At 36.7% G+C, this 21,641-nt stretch overlaps 3 protein-coding genes and 1 pseudogene across 3 annotated transcripts; 2 read left to right on the top strand and 2 right to left on the bottom strand.

Annotated features, from left to right (window-relative positions):
• The first annotated feature begins 251 nt into the window (after nt 1–251).
• Nucleotides 252–5,736, top strand: LOC110684290. The gene is made up of 3 exons (XM_021860729.1): nt 252–3,522; nt 4,361–4,665; nt 5,058–5,736. The coding sequence occupies exons 1-3, from the start codon at nt 818–820 to the stop codon at nt 5,402–5,404; spliced, it is 3,357 nt and encodes a 1,118-aa protein (XP_021716421.1). The 5' UTR covers nt 252–817; the 3' UTR covers nt 5,405–5,736.
• A 934-nt stretch (nt 5,737–6,670) lies between these two features.
• LOC110684289 (neutral/alkaline invertase 3, chloroplastic-like) lies at nt 6,671–10,903 on the top strand. Its single transcript, XM_021860728.1, has 7 exons — nt 6,671–6,967; nt 7,398–8,075; nt 8,726–8,891; nt 8,993–9,204; nt 9,378–9,871; nt 9,955–10,003; nt 10,330–10,903. The coding sequence occupies exons 2-7, from the start codon at nt 7,455–7,457 to the stop codon at nt 10,654–10,656; spliced, it is 1,869 nt and encodes a 622-aa protein (XP_021716420.1). The 5' UTR covers nt 6,671–6,967; nt 7,398–7,454; the 3' UTR covers nt 10,657–10,903.
• A 516-nt stretch (nt 10,904–11,419) lies between these two features.
• On the bottom strand, nt 11,420–14,688 carry LOC110684288 (putative low molecular weight protein-tyrosine-phosphatase slr0328). The gene is made up of 5 exons (XM_021860726.1): nt 14,075–14,688; nt 13,820–13,955; nt 13,561–13,628; nt 13,360–13,446; nt 11,420–11,749 (listed from the first exon to the last, which is right to left on the bottom strand). The coding sequence occupies exons 1-5, from the start codon at nt 14,459–14,461 to the stop codon at nt 11,678–11,680; spliced, it is 750 nt and encodes a 249-aa protein (XP_021716418.1). The 5' UTR covers nt 14,462–14,688; the 3' UTR covers nt 11,420–11,677.
• Nucleotides 14,689–15,873: 1,185 nt separating this feature from the next.
• LOC110684287 lies at nt 15,874–20,353 on the bottom strand (annotated as a pseudogene).
• Between the last annotated feature and the right edge of the window lie 1,288 nt (nt 20,354–21,641).

Genomic DNA, 21,641 nt, shown 5'->3' with positions numbered 1-21,641 from the left:
TTGGACTTTTCTTGTATGCAACCAAACAAAGGAAAACTAATTTGCAATTGTGTTTTTCCTTGAAAATATGTTTTCCCTGAAAACTAATTTTCGATTGAAAATGAAACCAAAAGGGGCCTTAGTTTAGTTTTAATAAGTTCAGTTCAATCAATCTAAATATGCCCTTTTGTCAAAAAAAAAAAAAAAAAAAAAAAATCTAAATACGCCCTAATCGTTGATACTTGATACCAAAACCTCCGTCCAATAAATAAAAAAAAAAGTTGAAAAATCCCAGCGAAAATTATAAAAATGCGAACACTCATCTTCCTATATTCTCTCTCCTCTGTTCTACAGAAATTCTAGAAACTTCCCCAAAACCCCAATTAACTTAACCTCGCATGAATTTTATCTTCTGCAAAATCCCCCAAATTTTATTACTGTTTCATTGGATTGATTCTTTCACCTCTATCAACAACTTCGTTCCCTGATTTCCCGTCGTTTTCTAGGTAAATTTTCGACATTTCTTGTTTTCCCGCCCAGAAGAATTTTGTCTTAGGGTTTGCTCTTTGCTTTATCAGAAGTGTTCTTCGCAAAAATTAAAGTAATTTCTTCTCTTTTTCTTTAATTTCGCAATTGCTGTTTTTGTTTTTAAATGTTGATTTTATTTTTCGCAATGGTTTCGTTTTAAATTTCTGAATATATTCCGAGTTTTCACTTTGTTTTTGCGAAGGATTGCTATGATTTAGCGTAGATGCATGTTGTTTATGTTAATCGCTGTTACTTGAGGAAATTAGGTTTATAATAGTTGGAATTTCTGGGTTTAAGTTTTTGTGGTAATATGACGAGGGAGGGAAGAAGAATTGTAGATAGACAAGATGATGATGGTAGAAGAGAAATGGATTATCATGGTGAGAGAATTGGGGAAAGAGAACGCGGTAGTAGTCGACATTTGTCTGCTGAAGATAGAGGGGTTGGTTTGGTTAGAATGAACCGAAATGGTGATGAACAATTGCGTACATTTTCGCGGTTTAATGATCAGGATATTCCAATTAGGGATGGTGCTGCTGAAGAGAGAAGGGTTGGCTTGGTTATGATGAGCCGTTATGATGATGGACAATTGGGGACATTTTCGCGGTTTTATGATCAGGATATTGCAATTAGGGATGGTGCTGCTGAAGAGAGAGGGGTTGGCTTGGTTAGGATGAGCCGAAATGGTGATGAACAATTGCAGACATTTTCGCGGTTTAATGATCATGATATTTCAATTAGGGATGTTGTTGCTGAAGAGAGAGGGGTTGGCTTGGTTAGAATGAGCCGAAATGGTGATAGACAATTGCAGACATTTTCGCGGTTTAATGATCAGGATATTCCAATTAGGGATGGTGATACGGCATCGAAGTTTCAGTGGAAGAATTTGATGAGAGAACCAGGGAATTCTATGGTTGTTGATGAGAGAATCAGTGGGAATGAAAATAATGGTAGGGAAACGATACTTGTTGAAGGCGAGGTGTTTAGGAATTTACCAACTAATGAATATAATGCTCGTAATGCTGAATATCGTGGACGTACTAGGAATGTGACATGTGTTTTGGTTGATGATCCGGACTATCATGGACGTATTAGGAATGTTATGACTGAACTTCCAAATGAAGGTGCTGAGTATCATACACAGAATAGGAATGTGACTGGTTTTCGGGTTGAAGATGCTGATTATAATGGACACACTAGGAATTTGACTGGTCTTCGGATTGAAAAGGCTGATTATAATGGAAACACCACGAATATGATTGGTCATCCAGTTGAAGATGTCGAGTACAGTAGAAGCTCTAGGAAACAGACTGGGCTTTCAGTTGAAGATGCTGAATATCATAGACGCACAAGGAGTGTGATGACTTGTCGTCCGGCTGAAGATGGTGGGAGGTATCTGGCAAGGAACTATTCTCAGCATATGGATAGGGAATTTTCATCAGCAAATCCTTACGAGGATGGAAATTATCATAGGTTTCAGGGTGAGGATAGCTCTCGTAGTTTGACTCCACGTTCACAGTCTAGTGGTCAACATACCCCATCGCAAGGAATTACCTTTCCAAATTTGGACGTTCCACGCCAAGTAGTTTTCCATCATCCTGCGGATGGGATTGGAACTAGTGGGAATAATCCATCTTCAAGTTGCTATGATTCCCATGGCATATTATACTCTAAAGCTGGTACAAATGCTTTATCTATTTCAAACAATGATGGTGTTTATCTAAGAGCAGGGCCTAATTCAAATACAGGCAGGCATGCTGAGTGCATGCATTCAGAGAGTCAAAGGTCTGGAAAGAATTATGGAAGAGCTTTATCAGAAGATGCTTATGACAAATATGAGAATGTCCAAGGTTACAATAACTATGGAGAAACATTTGAAAATGACACTTTAAATCCTGCCTTGCCCAGACATAAAGATGATAGACGGCATAGTTCTGATCACACACTGCGAGAGGCGCCTATCACGGATGGCAATGGCTTTAGAACGACTCCCCATGAGATACAATATGGTGGGGTTGAATTGAAACCAACAAGTTGCTATCGTGAACATCAAACACAGACTAATTATGAAACAACACCTCATGAAGAAGAGTATCCTTATGAAATTGATGCATATGGTGCATCATATGAAGACCAAACCGGGAACTATTCAACTTTAGAGGAAGGAACTCTAACTGTTGATGAAGATCCAGAGCAGGTATTGAGGTCAAGAGAGATTGATTTGCATGACCATCCCAAGAAAATTTCTAAAAGAAAGCGTGGGTTGGTTGGAAAGATGAGTGGGTCTAAGCACAGAACTTCTACCTTGGGTGGTAGAGGTGCTTTGAGCTATGATAATAGGCTTTTAAGTGCTGATCTTGATAACGAGTTAGGTCACTCAAATAGGAGTTTAAGTCAGTATTTTCATTCAAATGAAACTGCAAGAAAGCCTAAAACTGAATCTAAACAGCTATTTGGTGGTTTGTCCAAGAGATTGCAAAGCCGTTTAAGCAAACCTGGTGAAACTGACAGCAATGATATAAAAAACCGGCTTAAGTACCCTCATTTCATACCTCGTTGTTATGGACCTAAGGCCTTGAAATTTTTGAAGGGCAATGATAGAAGCACTGTCAAGCCTTCTCTGAATGTTAACCACATTGATTCACAACCTCATGGCAAAGAAAAGTGCAACAGCACTAGAAAGAGGCTCAAGCGACCATCTTTTATGGATGTTTCTTCATCTGATACTCCAGTTTCACATTCTGGACTTGACATAGAGTCTCAGCAGAAGCTAGCTGCTAAAAACTCTGGGAGTACAAAAGAGGCAGGTCCTCCACAAGAAGCTGATCCAGACCATTCAATACTCAAGGTGAAACCCATGGAGAAAGATCCTCCAGAAAACACTGAAGAACTTAAGCGTCAAGTGGACCATTGGTGTTTAAAATGCATGCTTTACTTGAATACAAACCTAGGTCGACAGAAAAAGTTCAAGGAGCAAGGAAAAGCTGGTACATTGAAGTGCGTCATATGTTCCAGGTCTGTCTTGACATTGATTTGATTCTCTTTAATTAGATGCCCTATTGCTAATCAGTATATTCCTCAACCTTGCAACTATGTGAATATTTTGATTAATACAGTTGTTTTTGGCTATTAAATATTCAGTATGATTTAATGAGTGGTAAATAAACATCTTAGGTCCTAAGATGCCTGCTATTGTGATGCTTTATCATTATAAGAATAAGGGTAGCTCTTGATGATTGATACTGAGAGCTAGATGAAAAAAAAAAAAAAAACTATGTTAAGCTGTGAACTGAGCCCTGAGACCGAGGATTTCTCTTTTTTCTTACTTATCTATTCTTAGGAGGTCTGGACAACGTGCCAACATTGCTGATCTTAAAGTATTTACCCAAGATTTGACACTGGAATAACATATATCTTATATTCTTATGTCCACTAAGTTTTCTAAAATATTAAACCTGCTTAGAATCCTTATTTTGAATCATTCTTTTGGCCATTTGACACTCCCCTTTTGAGCATTATATGTGTTATTCTTAAATTAGCTTCCTTCTCTTGTCTTTGTTTGAGCTTGTTACATCTTTTCTTTTTTTTTCTTTTTTTTGAAAACAAGCTTGTTACATCTCCCTTGTTTCTTTGTCCGTAGTGGTGTAAATTTATCTTTTTGTTTTGTTTTATTTTATTTATGCTGTCAATTTTGGGTTTAGTAGTTGTTGCAAGCCTTGTAGTATGATCAAGAATAATTTTGTAAGGTGCTGATGCTAAATATGTGAACAAAAGCTGGACTTAGATCACCTGGATGCTACTAACTGTTCTTTAGCAAGTTAACTTACTGTTGTGATGTGCCTTTTTCCAACAGCTCTAAAGAGTTTATTCAAACAAAAGATGTTGCATCACATGCATTCACATCTGTTAAGATTGGGTTTAGAGCAGCACATCTAGGGTTTCATAGAGCTCTATGTATCTTAATGGGATGGGATCCAACAGTTGCTTCTAATGGCCGGTGGGTTTGTCAGTCTTTACCTGATGCAGAAGCTTGGGCTTTAAAGGAGGATATTATTATGTGGCCTCCTGTTGTAATCATTCACAATGGTTCTGCTAGAGACTTCTATAACAATGAGCAAGTGAAGATTTCAATTGAGCAGGTTGAGAATATCTTGAGAGGTAAGCATTTAATCTTTCAACACCCCTCCTCCCTTTATTTCTTTTTTCCTCCTAGCTTCCATCCTCTTTTTTGTTATCTTTCTTTCCAATATTAGCTCCAATTAAACTGGCCATTATTTTGCTTGGGTGAGGCTCTTCATTTGGTACGAATCCAAGTTTTATCGCTGAACCTGTGATTTAATTTGTCACTATCTCGAGTACAACTTGACTGGTTACCCTTTTGTTAGTTGCCTGACAACAATATGACATGATGAAGTTGGTTTGTTCTATTATGCATATTTATTTTTAATTATAATTTTTATACATCTTCGTGCAATATTTTATAATCTACTTCATGGTGTTGCTTGATCCTTCTCGTGTCTTTGGTTGTGTGTTTCCGGCATGTGCTTCAGATATGGGTTTGAGTGAAGAAAAGACGACAGTATGCCATGGAAAACCTGGAAATCCAAATATCATATTGGCAAAGTTCAACGGTACTCTTTCTGGTTTGCAAGAAGCTGAAAGACTTCATAACGTTTTTTCTCGGAAAAAACATGGAAGGGCTGAGCTTCAAGAGATAGATGCTGGAATTGGGAGCAATGAGGGAGATTCTCAAAAGCCAGAAGACAAGGCTGAAGATTCACTATATGGCTATCTCGGGATTGTGGAGGACTTTGACAAACTGAATTATGATATGAGGCGACATTGTGTTGCAGAGAGTAAGAAGGATATTCTTGCTTGCATGGATACTGCTAGTTAATAGTTGAAGAGAAGCTGTAGCATGCCCCAACTGGATGACTCTGTTTTCGTTCAATCTTTTGTTTTTGGTCAGCTCAATTGTAAAGTTTCATGAAGCTACTACCTCTTTGCAGTCGGCGTCGTCCCAAGATTTAACTTTTTTTGAACGTTTAGTTTCCAGTGCAGGTCCTAGTTAGTTGACAATCAGAATTAGGGTGCCAAAATCAATTTTTGGAGTGTTGAAATTGTGGAGCTTTTCTTTTGTTAATTGGCACGTATATATGTTTACATTAGACGCGTTGTTTACTCTGTTTCAACTCTTTCAAGCATCTATGAACAAATACTTCGTACATTTTATCATCATGGTCATATCTTGGTTGCAATTCTATGCAAAACAAAGTAATCAATCAGCAAAACTAGAATATATCAGCAATATGGAGTACTTAAACAATGTATTCCCAAACTATGAACATAATTGCAACATTTTTTTACACTATATTTGCTTTACTTGTATAATAATGAAAATAAAATTAAGTGGATTCAATGGATATCAGTAGTGATCAAGAAAAGACAACAATTCACAGTGTTCCTATTCCTTAATCAAGATGTCTTGAAATAACATAATGTCTTACAATTAATTATACAATTATATCTTTTTTTATAATCAAGTAATGTGGAGAGTATGAATATGGTTATAAAAGTTTTTCAAGTAAAATTGCGTCATATATGACTACTTAATTACTAGTAACAATACTTTGTAAAAAAAAAAAAAGTAACCATAATGTGAGTTATACGAATGAGGGTGTAACGCTTAGGTAATAATGAAGGATATAGAAATATCCAACTTTCTGTTGATTTGGAAGTTGTTGTGTGCATTTTTAGGAAAGAAACTCGACCTAACTCTACGTACAATCGTACACACACATCATACGTAAATGCAAAACTCTTAATTGTAGAAGAGAATAAGAGGTTGCTATTATAGAGAAGTTAATCGCACCGCATATTGATTAGCTAAACAACATAATCATGTAATACAATCTAAATTGCAGTACCCTATTATGTACTCTCTCAAAAAAGAAATTCCAATATGTATTAATTTATTAATAATTAATGACATTAATAACATTTCATTCTCTAATTTCTCTTTCACCATTTTTTTTTTTATTTACTTACAACATTAATAGATATTTTTTGGTGCAACGACATTAATAACATATTAACATAACATAGTTATATGATAAACATAAGAATGTTGTAAAATGAAAATGATGCTAAGAGTATGAAAGTGAAATTTATTTGGGTAGGGTCTGCACTCCCATAAACGACCTCGTTAACTCAACGACTAAACGACGTCGTGGCAATATTCTAGTAGCCTCTTCTCTCTTCTTCCTCTGTTTCTTACAAATTGTGCAAACAAAGTAACGAACCAGAGGCAACCGCCATATTTACAACTTCCAATATCTTAAAATACTCCTTTTTTACACATTTATTCATTTCTATCTTCATTAAATGGTGAAGAAATTCATCATACATCATCGACTAAGATAATTAATCAAAATCCCTCTTTTTATCAGCTATGATTCAGGTAATTTTAATGTTTTATTCATTTTTTTAATATCAAAATTTCCCATGAATTTATTGTCTGTTTATAGAAAATATAGTGGAAGATTTGTATTTTATGTATATAAAGATTACAACTTTCCCCTTTTCCGCGTGATTATATGAATTTGATTGCTTTGTGGTTTGATGGGGTGCGGCAATATAATTACATACTTTATCTTAATTGATGAACTTGCAGATTATTTTGCATCTGGGTTAGTATTTAATCTCTTAATATAGACGGAATTTGATCCTAGTTCTTGTATACGACCCAAGACTAGTAATCTTTTTATTTTTAATTTTTTTTTATAACTTGGGTGATGATAAATGTTTTCTTGTTTAATCTATTTTGTTTAGGTAATTTATGTTTTGAATTGTTTCCTAGTTGAGCTTATGATGTGGGATTTTTTTGGTAGGTCCCAAATTATTAAAAGTATTATTAGAAGTACAAATTGAGTGAAAAAAGATCAGGAATGGCTATTGCAGAAGGAATTCTGCATTATTTTTCTGGGCCTGCTCTTTGGCATCCAATCCTTCAATCTGATTCTGTTCTTAAATCCAACTTGAGTTACTCAGGTTTTTTGACATGCACTAAAAATTTAAAGGGTTCAAGGGGGAAGAGAAATCTCCTGAAATTCGATAGTTGTTACCGGAGGATAAATTATGTTCCTCCTTGGAGAAGTAGTAGAGCTAAGAGGCTTGGTTGTTTGAGTTCAGATGGTTTAAATGGACCCTTGTATTCTAGTGGGGATGACGAGTTTAAACCAAATTCAAATGATGTTAATGCTAATCTACATGTTAATGAAGTCATATCCAGTGAAAAGTTAGCTGCTGCAGCAGCAAAAAGTGAGAAAGCATTGAGGGTTAATGCGGATTCAATAGAGGATGAGGCGTGGGAGCTACTTAGAGAATCCATTGTTTACTATTGCGGTAGTCCTGTGGGAACGATTGCAGCTAATGATCCAACCTCCACAAGTATTCTGAACTATGACCAGGTCTTCATCCGTGACTTTGTGCCTTCTGCAATGGCATTTCTTTTGAAGGGCGAGTATGAAATTGTTCGGAACTTCATCCTTCACACCCTTCAATTGCAGGTATGTATGATACAGTTACAATTCAGCCATATTATACCTTGGTTGCAAGATCTTAAGTTGTTCATCTTAATCTTTCATGTGGAATTTCTTACATCTCTTGAAAAAATATCATGAAAAGTATTCGGGAGATTGTACAGGCATTGCCTTGCTCCTCTTTATATATGAATATATATGAACTATGTTACCCAAACTCAGCTTCAAGTGTCAGACCAGCATATTTTTGCCTGAAAATGAAGCATTTCATACTCTTGGCTTAAGTGTACATGTGTACTTGAGGTAGAACAAAGACTAGGAGTAATATAATATATGTGAGTGATTTTGGCGTTTTGCATATTAACTCATTTCATTGTAACTGTGCGTGTTAACCTCATGAAGAAAGTGGCTTATGAATTTAAGATTGTTTTATAGAAACAGAAACAAGAGGGGTGGGACAAGAGAGATTAAGAGGAGGATAGTATGGCTAGATTCTATACCCTGATATTGCAATCCATGTCATAATGTGTTGATTTGGTATATGTGACCATGAAGATAGGAGAGCTTGAACCTCAACACCTCATATTCACATCTTTGACAATTAAATATGTTTAGTCACTTCTGATAATTCCTTCTTTTGGCTTGACGAGAGATCTTAATGGCTTGTGTCATCCCAGAGCTGGGAGAAAACCATGGATTGCCATAGTCCAGGGCAAGGGTTGATGCCTGCCAGCTTTAAAGTACGAACTATTGCCCTAGATAGCGATGATTCTGCTACTGAAGAAGTACTAGATCCTGATTTTGGTGAGGCAGCAATTGGCCGTGTTGCTCCAGTTGACTCTGGTTGGTGTACAAGCTCTCAAGATCTAATAGTTGTTTTGAAGTAAAGGCTGGTTTATGAGCTGGTTCTTACCTCTATGTTTCTTGCTATGACTTCCATTCAGGACTTTGGTGGATTATAATGTTGCGAGCGTATGGAAAATGCACTGGAGATCTCTCAGTACAAGAAAGGATTGATGTTCAGACTGGAATGAAAATGATTTTGAAGCTGTGTCTTGCTGATGGTTTTGACATGTTTCCAACTCTGCTGGTGACTGATGGCTCTTGCATGATAGATCGTCGTATGGGAATTCACGGTCATCCCCTTGAAATTCAGGTGGATTTAATATTACTTTAAGTCATTAGGATTAATCGATCAATGTTGATATTCTTGAAAATTCAGGCTGATAAGTAGTCTTTTGATATACTTTACTAAAATTTTCTTCCTCATTTCAAAGCGAAATAGCCTCTTATAGCTTAAATACTTTTCAAATCTACCTATTTTTGTAGGCATTGTTTTATTCGGCATTGCTCTGTGCACGTGAGATGCTCACTACTGAAGATGGATCAGATGAAATTATAAGAGCACTTAACAGTCGGTTGTTTGCTCTATCATTTCACATCAGGGAGTACTACTGGATTGATATGAGGAAACTCAATGAAATTTACCGTTACAAGACTGAAGAATATTCGTTTGATGCAGTAAACAAGTTCAATATCTACCCTGAACAAATCCCACCATGGTTAGCAGAGTGGATGCCTGAAATAGGTGGGTATCTGATAGGAAACCTGCAACCTGCTCACATGGATTTCAGATTCTTCTCACTCGGAAACTTCTGGTCAATAGTAAGCAATCTGGCAACACCAACTCAATCACATGCCATATTAGATTTTGTTGAAGCAAAGTGGGCTGATCTCGTGGCAGATATGCCCTTCAAAATTTGTTATCCTGCCCTTGAAGACCAAGAGTGGCGAATTGTCACAGGAGGTGATCCAAAGAACACGTAATGTGCCTACTTGCTGAAATATTTTTACTTGTCCCACAATTTGGCTTCTTGATCTTAATTTCATGTTGTTTCTTGTGCAGTCCTTGGTCATATCACAATGCAGGTTCATGGCCTACTTTGCTCTGGCAGGTCAGTTAATATCATCTCAACATTAGGAAAAAAAGAATGTCTTGAGGATAAACTAGGTAGAATGTAACTTAGGACACGGATACCCTATATAGTACTGGTAATATTAACATTGAGACGGAATAGAGTGGGAAAATGTTTTGTTGACTGGGAAATAGAATTAGAGTAAGAAGATGAGCATATAAATTTCAAGACTTATTTATCTTGCATGCAGTTTGAGGCTTTCAGGTAGTGCTTTAAAATGTTTTAATGATTCCATTAGGCAGTAGTGTTACAAGAGTAATAATATTGGGCAAAACAGCTGACAGAACACTACAATGTTTTTTCAGCTAACTGTGGCATGCATCAAGATGAACAGACCAGAGATCGCAGAGAAAGCTGTGAAAATTGCTGAACAGCGTTTATCCAGAGACAGATGGCCTGAATATTACGACACAAAGGGAGCTAGGTTCATTGGTAAACAGGCACGCATGTTTCAGACATGGTCTATCGCAGGTTATCTGGTAGCCAAACTCCTCCTTGCCCAACCTCAGAAGGCCAAGATCTTGATTAATGAAGAGGACTTGGATCTTGTTAATGCTTTCTCTTCTATTAGTGCTAACTCACGGAGTAGGAAACGATCTAGAAAGGGACACAAACGGAGTTACATTGTCTGAGTTGCAAGGCACCTTTCACTGGATGAAGTAGCCACCTCCACAGCCAGTTCAAATGCAAATCAGAGCAAGCCATGTTTCATTGACCAAAAAAAAATCAGTTGTGCAACATCATTTTCTTATATATTGGTATGATATAAGTTAAGTTTTGAAATACACATCTAGATGTGGAGCTAATGACTTTCATGATTCATGCTTTTGTTGTAAATATGTTCACGTCTTGTAATAAAAGTGCAGATATGTTTTCAAACTTTGCCCCCAAATAAATGATTTGACTTGACAATACAACCGGCATATATAGTCCTTCAGCAGTCAATTGAACAATCACTCAAGCATAACCAAGCAAATAGACAACAGATTCCAAGAGACAAGGCTATCTAAAAGCAGAAATCCAAATTAGTAAAGGGATCTCAACTGGCACAGCGATATACATTACTAGTTGTAGCCTGTAGGATGTATTGATGTACATTTAGGAAATATCAAGTTGAACATCGTATGGCTTCTGGATTCCCTGCATAACATTTTGGTGAAATAATCAATAGACATCTCATAACATGGTTCTAAAGACGATTTAAATGTAATTAGTTAATTGTATTATAGGCCATTTTAACATCAGTTTAAGGCAAGCAACTTTTGCCATGGCCTAGCCAGCCCATGGTCACCTGTACTAAGACATCATGCATTAGCTATGTAGGTAGGTCTTGATCTCATAACAGTCGGTTAGCCTATATACCTTCCTCTAATATACTACAACATTTACACGGGATGATTTAAAATATGGCAGAATTGAGACTTAGCATTGAACTGAATCAGTTGTCTAAAATCAATATTTTTACAATCTTTAAATTCAACCTTTTACAAGTTTATTTCCCATTTACATAGTCAAATCTCAAATACTGGAACCCTCTGTCCCTCCCCAATCAACTCCTTACATATTGGAGACTCAACAGGACAGGGTCATTACTGTTGTCACTCGTCCATTTAATTTCGCAGTATAAACAAGCTTAAAATGGGCACAAAATCCTCAAGTCTGATGGCTCTCTGTCAGTATGGATTCCAACAGGGACTCACAAGCATCTTCGAGAAGATCTATAACCTGTAGAATGAGTACAAGATTGACAAACGTTTATCAGTGAAAGGATTAATGAAGTTTTTGCAAATTTCAATAAGAAGCAATGTCTTTAAAAAAAAAAAAATAATAAATAATCAGGAGTGTTGGCTACAGCCATGAATGAAGATGGAATAAATCATTGTCTTCTTAATTTATTTGGTTTCCTACCTCCCAGAATTAGTCAATATTAAGGTGAAAACATGGGATAGACATGTTTGCATTTCTCTTTTCAATAATCATAATATTTTCCAATTAAGAAGAAAGCATAGCATAAAAAAGCTCCGCGCATTTTATTCAACCCCCTCAATCACAAAGATTGCTCAAAATCAGTGGAATGGGTCCAATGGGAAGTGTCTAATGTTATCTATCTCTTAACCAATTGCAAGCAACCTCACGTTACAAAGGAGTTGCAATGAAAAATGAAGCCTATAAAAACAAACTAGCAAGGAAAGTGTCACGCAAGCAACAGAGAGAAATCAGATTTCAACGAAATATGACTATACAGTGCATTTAGATGCACCATTAACTAATGATCTCAATTAATGTACTATATCAATCAAACTGAGGCTAGCCACACCAACAACCTAATTTACCATCCCTTAAAAGTGAAAGGCAGTGGTTGAAATCATATGAATATCTGCCTGGTGATTGATTTACCAAAGGCAAGAACAAATCACATAAAGAGACAACACAGCTAACAGCTCTACAGTTTCTAAGGATCTCTAGCAAAGGGTGGCAGATAATATATTGAATTTGAGACTAACTACATGCCCCGGACTTTGGCTACGTTTAGTTATAATCATTCTGCATTTCTGCCTTTACAAGACAGGTCACGTTTAAATTGAGTCATTCACACATTTTTAAGGAAAGGAACTATCATATCACAAGTTCATAACTATCTTTCAAAATTTAAACTTTTAGATCTCCACAACCAATACAGTGAACCTTTGGAACTCTTGGATATGAGTTGCAGAGGATCTTTAACTATATAGGATAGAATGAAGCTCAACTTAGTCCTAAAAGTAGCTTATACGTTGGGAGTTGGGACAAATTAAACTAGAGATGCGGTAGATTATTATGGAAGTGACTCAGTGAGGGAGTATATATATGACTCATGGGAGTCAATAATTTAGTTATTTGAAAAGAAAACAAGAGTGTGCCACATCGGAATGGCTACAAGGTGCCAAGAAAGAGAAAGGTTGCAAATAAGTCAGAAAACAATGTAAAGTTCAAGTATATACATCTATCTCAGGCCAAGTATGAGTCTAAAGTGTTAAATTGCAGATGTGCTGTTCTGAGAAAGAAGAATATGCTTGTTAGGGCATCATCGTCATGCCCTGGCTCATTATCTAACTGCTAGGGCATGAAAGTGATTTAGTTAACTGTATGTATAACAGATCCTATAAGTTCATCATGCTGTGCAATTTCAAATATCATAGATTAAGATTAATGCTGTCTTATTATGCCAACCTTAAAAGAAATAGAAGTTTCAATTTTATACACATAATTGTTGCAATTAAAACATTCATTAACCAGCAAAATGTGAACTCATAATGCATTATCAAACTACTAGAAGTAAAGTGATCAAGCATTACTTTCTCAAAGCCTTGTTGTCCACCATAATAAGGGTCTGGTACTTCAGTTTCGTCATGTTTCTTGCAATAGGAGCACATTAGCTTAACCTAGATTGCCATCAAAACAGAGATCATAAATTTCAGAATTTAAACACATAGTAATATATGAGCTTAAACATTCAAATTTATCAACTATGACTGACAAAGTGACAAGCATATAACCTTTTTATCAGCATCAGGAGGGAGGTTGTTTCTTTGTTTCCACTTATCAAGTGCCTCCAGTATGTCAGCTACAAACAATCATCAATAAAAGCACACACATAGATTAATTGGAACCACCTTTAACACACAAAGAGCTTCAACAATGTAAAATATCTCTTCTGAACCAAATTAATCATCACATTGATAGTGTAATCTAAACAAATAATGTAACAACTAAATCGGAACCTAGATAGTACTAGTATTATACAGTAATACCCACCTCTATTAGACTTATCCATTGCAAGAATGAGATCAAAATCCCTAAAATCAGACGGCCGAATTGGCCTCGATATTGAAGTAATCTCAATCCCACGCCTCTTTGCAGTTGATCTCATTCTTGAATCTGCTGGGTTACCCTTCAAAATCACAAACAATAACCAAAAAACTCAGGAACACAGAAACCCAAATGTTGTTTGAAAAAACCCATTTATAATTACCAATATAAATCAAAATAAACACAAATTTCAATCAACACCTCATGATAATCAATGGTGCCAGCAGAATCAATTGTGAAATTAGAGTCGAGCCCTCTTTTTTTAACCAAATCTCTGAAGACCCCCTCAGCAGCTGGGCTTCTACAGATATTCCCTAAACAAACAAAGAGAACAGAGAAAGGCTTGGCTTCAGTAGATGAAGGAGTTTCAGAGGAAGCCATTGATGAAGATGAAGAAGCTTGGATAATTGGTCTGATTCTAAAAGAGCAATTACTACTACTAAAGTTTAGATTTTGAAGAGAGAATTGAGATGGGCATGAAATTGGAGCAAAAGGGTATTGAGGAATAAAAGAGAAATGAGTGGAATGACAAAATTGGGAATTTACAGTTGGTGCCAACACTCTGGTGTTACAATGTAAGGCCTGCATTTTTTTTCTGGGTTGGAAGAAAGTGTTGTGTTAAAATAATTTGATGGTGTTTTTGGGGTTTTGAAGGTTTTGGATTGGTCTATAATATGGATTATCCATATTTGTTTGTTTGTTAGTTTTGTTGTTGTGGCTTATGAATTGATTGGTGGGACCAACTGATGTATTGTTGGTTGAATTGGGCTTTTTCCCATGATCCAGTAATATTGGGTTCAAGAAAGGTTTTAGAGTGGTCCATTATGAGAAATTTGGATGGAATTGGGATGAATCAATGGAAGATAATTGATTATGATGCACATTAATCCATAATACCTACTAATGAATATACTTGTTGTAGTATCAACCTGTTTAACCCAACATCATTTCAAATTGATTTTATAGAGAATGTGGGTTTATTATAGATGTCAGTTAATTTCAAATTGATTTTATAGAGAATGTGGGTTTATTATAGATGTCAATTAATTTAATTGGTAGAGTTTTGGAAACAATATGATAGAGTTTTAGGAAAAAGAATTTGTATGGCTTAATAGCCATTTTTCCAGTGAAGTCCTCCTATTACATCAAGCATACCCAATTCTATGACTTTCCTTGAAGGCAAACACAAGAACAAATTTATTTAAAAAGACTAGATTAATTCTTTTTGTTTGTTGGTTTATTTGCTCATAAGTTGGTTATTGTGTACTTAAGTGAACCGACTAATTGTCATGAATATAGTGTTAAACAAAATTACACCATTTATCACGCCTCAAAAAATAAGAAATGATAGGCTAATACTTTCACCAAATTCCTTTGTTTCACGTGGTGTAGTTACATATATTTTGGCCAACTAATGTCACCAACCAAAAATTTCTCCTTATGTCCAACTCCCTCTCTATTTCTTGTCATTCTTGAGCAAGAGAAAATGACATTTGCCTTAAATCATGCTTTAGAAATTGTGGTTCATTTACACCTCTAGCTTGTTATAACTTGTGAGTGTCAATCCGTTTGAATTTTAAACCATAATTCAACTACAAATTGCAGGAAAAAAGGGCAAAGGAAACTTGTGAGTGAGGAAAAGCTTTTCCACCATTTCAATTCACTGTCCTTTCTTTATCTGTTAGGTTTTACCATCATTTGCATAAAGCTAGACCATCCTTAGAAAAACCACCATTTATGCTTTCTATATTTGACTATGTGTCTACTTTTGGCCTGCTTTTTTATGAACGCTTTAACGCAACCCAACGGCATGCATGATTAGATCCTTATCTCATGCTCATCCTAATTATACTTTCACCATTATGAAATGGTATGATTAAGCTCCTTAATTACCTACCATGATTAGTTTATTCACCTACTAACTTATGATTAAAGAAACATGTTCGAGTACACCAGCTACCCGATATGATGGAGCTTTTTGCATCTGCTGATAATCCTGATACGCATGAACAAGGAAAAATCCTTTTCCATAGATTATATAGCTAATTTCTTACATTTACATTAGGAGCTATGCTTGTGTTACATGTATGAGATACCTAACTACCTCACTGTGGAAAATAACTGGGAAAATTTTCGCGATATTTTCAGCTGCTGTGATAGCAGTGTGGCTAAAATAGCTCAAACTCGATGAGCTCGTTGCCCTGAACTCCCAAAGACCTTTTGGTATCTTTCTTGCTTGAAAAGAGACCCTTACCAACATCACGGAACTTGGGTCGTTCTGGGGGAACAGCACAGCGTATTAAAGCCCAGTTTAAGCCCTCGAAAAAAGGGTGTTGCTTTATCTCTGCAGCACCTCTCACAAATCCCAGACGGTTCTGTGGTTGTTTATTTAAAAGCCCTCTAATCAGATCCTTGGCATGGAAGCTAACTAGAGGGGTGTCTGGAAATTTGAGAGGCTGTGATACCACATTGGCTAACGTCTCTTCATTACTTGATCCTTTGAAGGGTGTTTTACCATATAGCAGCTCGTATAAGAAAATCCCATATGTCCACCAATCAACAGCACTCCCATGACCGTCCCTTTGACAATCTCAGGAGCCAAGTATTCATGAGTCCCAACGAAGGAATTGGAGCGGGCTTCAGTTGGTTCTGCTACAAGCTGTGGCAATGGAGTAACCTGAACAGCTTGTTCAGATTTGATCTTTCGGGTTTTAGATGCAGCAGTTAATAGTCTAGGGGTAAAGCATGACATCTGCCAGGATGGTTGGAGGCAAAATGGATCAATGCAGCTAGATTCAGAACATATACCGGAAGGTGTCTTCTTTGCAGGCTCAATAATGGGTGAAGAAGACCTGAAGAGTGTTGGATTGACAACACATCTGAGGGACAAGTCAAAATCAGATAGCATAATATGTCCATCTTCTCGGACCAGGATATTTTCAGGCTTTAAGTCTCGATACACAATTCCAAGCATGTGAAGGTACTCCAGTGCCAGGAGAACTTCCGCAACATAAAACCTGATCATGGTTGACATTTATGAGACAAAACTCAAGTATAAAATTAAACAGACACGAGAAGCAAAGACAGGCGACTTCGTAGCGAAAAAGACAGGAGATATACCCAAGAATATATATATATATATATATATATATATATATATATATATATATATATATATATATATATGCAGCACCAATGACAAAATTAAACAGGGCATGAAACAAGGATATTTAATCTAGTAGGTAAGATGCTAATTATAAGAATCACTAAAGCAATCTCTTCATAAATAGGCAAACACAACATGAAAATTAATAACTGGTTGCTAGTATGATAGTTTACTCTAATGAAAAAATTTAATGGCAACATCATAAAGCAAATCAGAATAAACAAGATATACCTAGCTGCATGCTCTGAGAAACACCTCTTTTGTTGCTTCTGCCGGATAGCATGTAAATCCCCACCAGGACAATACTCCATAACCAAGCACGAGAGCTTCTCCGTAGTAAAATGGGCATACAATGTAGGAAGAAATGGGTGATCCAGCATCTGCATGATATCCCTTTCAGTTTGAGCTCGCACCAATTTTTTTCTCCGAGATAAAAATTCATTATCCATCACTTTCAAAGCAAATAGGCACTTAGTGCCCACAAGCTCTGCAAGATAGACAGTTCCAATGTCCCCAGAACCAAGCCTCCTCAGCAGCTTAAAATGTCTCAAACTCAAGAATCCATGCTGCTTCTGAACACAGTGTACAGCCTCCCATCTTGTGTCTTTTGACATATGTGGCCTATTACAACAACGGCTAGACCCACTTGTACTGCTCTCTTCGCTTGTGCTGCTACTAAACTCACCAATGCTACTTTTCGAACTTTGAGAAAACTCCCCCTTCTCTCTAGATCTTGATTTTCCACCAGCTTTACCTTCATCACTTGGACCATCATCAGCTTTTGCAACAGATAGTTGATTCACTCTTGCATCAAGACCACTTGAACTGAGCTCAGCGCAGGCAATGCTACTATTGGACGCTGGAGTTATTTTCCCATTTATTTTAACCTCATGCTTCAAAGAAATGCTAATTTCCTTGCCAACCAGCTCCCTAGTCTTGGGATGATGACACGAATCTGTATTAACAATTCCTTTAGCTGCATGAGATTTGCAAGAAGTATAATCAAACTCTGCTTTTACTTTCCTCTTGACAAAGTTCTTGTTCCAAAAGGCTGGCTTCATTAGACGTGGGCTACTACTTGTATTCTTAAATTTGTCACCAACGACACCACTTCTTAGGCATGACTCTTTGTTAATTGCATCTGTCCAACACTGATCTTTATCTGCACGGGCAGAACCTAAGTCATCTACCTCTAAAACATTTTTAATAGTACGCGTCCCCTGTAAAGTTTTAAGCTTATTTTTCTGAACCTGATCTGTACTAAACTTTTCACTTATGGCTTCTGATGCCAAAGGCACAATCTTATCCTGTGATGATACTCTGACCATCTTCAACTTTGTCATGTCTGTCTGAATAGACGAAGTAGAGGGGTTGCAAGCCTGATTTGATGAACCTGGAGAGCTAGCTTCAACAAATTCTGGTATTGTCTCAGAGAGATTGGCCATAATTTTACCAGGAAAAGAGATCTCTACGAGATTTCTTTTGCCTTCATTTGCTGGTAGCTCAGATCCCTTCACTTGGACCACTACTGTCTTGTGTAACTGGTTACTTGGTCCCACATCTGACATCCCAGACGATCCTCTTGGTTTCTGCGTCCGCTTTTTCAAGGCAGCCATCTCCGATGCTTGTGAGAGACTTAATCCCCTTAGTGCCTGTTTCAGATTTACAGTTTCTGAAATTCCAATACCCGATGCCTGTGGCGAATTAGCCCTAATGGGCCGTTTCATAGGATTCCTTTGTAAGGCTTTCCCTTTTATTGAAGTCTTTATATTCACAGAGTCAAATAGCTGGTTGATATCATCTTCAACGGAATAAACACGTCCTTGCCTCAACATGTAATGCTTTCTCACTTTATCATTCATATTAAGTTCTTCCTTGACCTCAACAATTTCGCAATTGCCAGTCAAAGTATCCATCTTTGATGCAATCATTCAAGTCTACAAAAAATGACCCAAAAATATAGCCAGCGAACTCAACACTAACCCATCTTAGATGATGTATCCAAAAGATAAATTGGTGCAAGAAGCAAGGGTCATGCCAAAGAACTTCCAGAGAGCTCTTCCATCATATTGAAAGAGGAAATTGCTAGAACAAGCAGTTCTGCACATTAGGTAGGTAAAACTGCAACAGCTACTTCTACCACTTCAAAAAGAGCCACAACTAACATCTGTCTGTAAAGTGACATGTATACAAGGAACACTAACCTGCAAGTATTGCAGAATTTCATCAGATTCACACTACTTGCTACTAAAACCTAAACAATTTTTCCATTCATACCATGTTTACATCGACTATAAGCCAAGATCTAAAGCAATAACTTTTGGATTGTTTCAATTTTATTATATCAAACAAGGGGCATTTTAACAAGAAACAACTTATAATTAGCACCTTCAATATTTTCCTTTGCACATAATTCACTTAGCCTACAACTACCTCTAAATAGAATAGCTATTCTACATATAATAAAGGTTCAATAGACTATAACAAAGAGTCGAAGTTGCAATTGTGAGCATGAATTCTCTAATGCTACGAAAACCAGCTTCATTTCACTACTCACTATAATGCTAGCTGCCAATACACCAAAATGTCCACTCAGCTAACTCATTTCAGCATCAAACACCTATTCTTAAACTTCTAAAATTGACTTCCACCAACATATCTAACATCAAGGTCATGCTTTAGTGGGTCGGTCACACATGAACTCCACTAAACCTAGAGTTTTGTTCTCAAACACAAGCTTTCTTCTTGAAACAAAGCAATTCCATCCCACTCCCCCAAAAAACAATAATTAAAATTAAAATTTAAGTAAAAAGTGAATTAAAAAAAAAGTCTATTTTACGCAAACTATTCACAACATTAGATATAATTCCCATAATACAGGACAACATTTAATCAATTAAATCATATAAAGAGCAAATCCAATGTCAAAAATCACACCATAAAACCTCCACTAACAACAGAGAAAGCAATAACCATTGTAAAATATAGTGAACCACCAAAAATCAGCATAAATAACGAAAAATAAAACTTACCCAACATCAAAAATCGGCAGAAATAAAGAACCCAGCAACAAAAATTGGATTTTTTTTAGATGGGTGTTGAGAAAAACAGGGAAATTAGGGTTTATAAGAGGTGAAAAAAAGGGGGAAGTTCAAAAGTTTTGAATCAAGGAAGATGTGATGTAAAGGGTCCGTGTTGAAACTATAGTAGGAGGAGAAAAGAAAGGTGAAATGGAGAAATCACGAGAAATAGTTGGGATAGTTGCGATTAAATTCAAGTGTAATAACTGAGAAAGATGGGAGCAAAGGGGGTAAAAGCAAGGGATTTGTTAAACATCGCCCGCGTTTTTCTACATAAAGCCCACATTTTTTAAAAATGTTGACATTATTGCCCTTGTTTTAATTTTTACCGAAAATAAAATTTTTCACTCATAAAAAATGTGGAGCAGGACTGGATCGCCGAGTGAAACCGAAGAGCCCTCAACGTCGGGTAGATGCACCGGAGAGACGCCGTTGACGCCGGAAAAGGAGGTACGAAGCCATCTAAAACCACGAATTGGCGGCTGGCGTCCTGCCGGGACGCCGTGACCGTAGTGGTGGCGCCTAGCCAGGACGCCGCCACCGTAACTCTGGCGCCTGGCCAGGACGCCGCCACCCTGGCCGTGGCGTCTGGCCAAGACGCCGCCGCCACGGTGGCGGCGTCCTGGCCAGGCGCCACCGCCACGGTGGAGGCGTCCTGGCTAGACGCCACCGCCACGGTGGCGGCGTCCTGGCTAGGCGCCACCACTATTTTTTATTTTTTTTTTTTAATTTAATTTAAAATTTGTTTATTTTTTTTTTTTTGTGTTACAATTTTTTTCTTTTTTTTTTTGTTTTGTTTTTAATTGTTTTAATTTGTTTTTGTTTTTAATTTATTTATTTTTTATTTTTTTTTTTACAATTTTTTTCGTTTTATGTTTTTTTTTTGTTTTTTTTTTTTGGTTTATTTTTATTTATTTAATCTAAAGTTTTGTTTATGTTTTTTATTTTTGTGTTTTGTTTTTTTTTTTTTTTTGAATACTTTTTGTTTATTTCTTTGTTTGTTGTTTATAATTTATTATTGTTTTTGCTTTTGTGCTAATGTTGTGTCAAATGTATTAATTTAATCTACTCTTATGTGATTATATTTATATGTTATTGTTGCAGGATTATGGTGGAGACGGAAATGATTATAGTGGGATTTTTGTACACGATGGTCTGTTCGAAGATGCTCAACAAGCGGTTGATTGGGCGAAACAGGTTGCAATTAGATCAGGTTTTTGTTTAGTAGTAGCAACTCATAAATCTCAACGGGATGGTAGAATGGATCGCATTTTGAGATGCGACCGTTATCGCAAAAGGGAGGAACGAGATTTCAGTCAAGCGATTCGGTTTGATACAAAGCGGAAAGGTTGTGGGTGTCAGTTCAGAGTAAAGGTTCGACAACAGCAAAGGGGTGACGGTTGGGAAGTGAAGAGTTACGGTAAATGGGGGTATCACAACCATGAGATGATCGCATATGAAGTGGGTCATCGACAGTTAAGTGGCCTAAGTCCTGCTGCGAAACTAATTGTAAAAGAAATGA

Source organism: Chenopodium quinoa, unplaced genomic scaffold, assembly GCF_001683475.1.
Source record: "Chenopodium quinoa cultivar QQ74 unplaced genomic scaffold, ASM168347v1, whole genome shotgun sequence".
Taxonomy (NCBI): Eukaryota; Viridiplantae; Streptophyta; class Magnoliopsida; order Caryophyllales; family Amaranthaceae; genus Chenopodium; species Chenopodium quinoa.
The sequence above is the reverse complement of the archived record's forward strand: the minus strand, read 5'-3'. Positions and strand labels throughout refer to the sequence as shown.

Excerpts from the sequence above, each read along its gene's own strand:
- LOC110684290 (XM_021860729.1), top strand. The coding sequence starts at position 818 with ATGACGAGGGAGGGAAGAAGAATTGTAGATAGACAAGATGATGATGGT. Across the intron at positions 3,523-4,360 it reads AAGTGCGTCATATGTTCCAG|CTCTAAAGAGTTTATTCAAA; the intron begins GTCTGTCTTGAC and ends TTTTTCCAACAG. Across the intron at positions 4,666-5,057 it reads GGTTGAGAATATCTTGAGAG|ATATGGGTTTGAGTGAAGAA; the intron begins GTAAGCATTTAA and ends CATGTGCTTCAG.
- LOC110684289 (XM_021860728.1), top strand. The coding sequence starts at position 7,455 with ATGGCTATTGCAGAAGGAATTCTGCATTATTTTTCTGGGCCTGCTCTT. Across the intron at positions 8,076-8,725 it reads TTCACACCCTTCAATTGCAG|AGCTGGGAGAAAACCATGGA; the intron begins GTATGTATGATA and ends GTGTCATCCCAG. Across the intron at positions 10,004-10,329 it reads GGCCTACTTTGCTCTGGCAG|CTAACTGTGGCATGCATCAA; the intron begins GTCAGTTAATAT and ends ATGTTTTTTCAG.
- LOC110684288 (XM_021860726.1), bottom strand. The coding sequence starts at position 14,461 with ATGCAGGCCTTACATTGTAACACCAGAGTGTTGGCACCAACTGTAAAT. Across the intron at positions 13,447-13,560 it reads CTCCTGATGCTGATAAAAAG|GTTAAGCTAATGTGCTCCTA; the intron begins GTTATATGCTTG and ends ATGGCAATCTAG. Across the intron at positions 11,750-13,359 it reads GACAACAAGGCTTTGAGAAA|GTTATAGATCTTCTCGAAGA; the intron begins GTAATGCTTGAT and ends CTCATTCTACAG.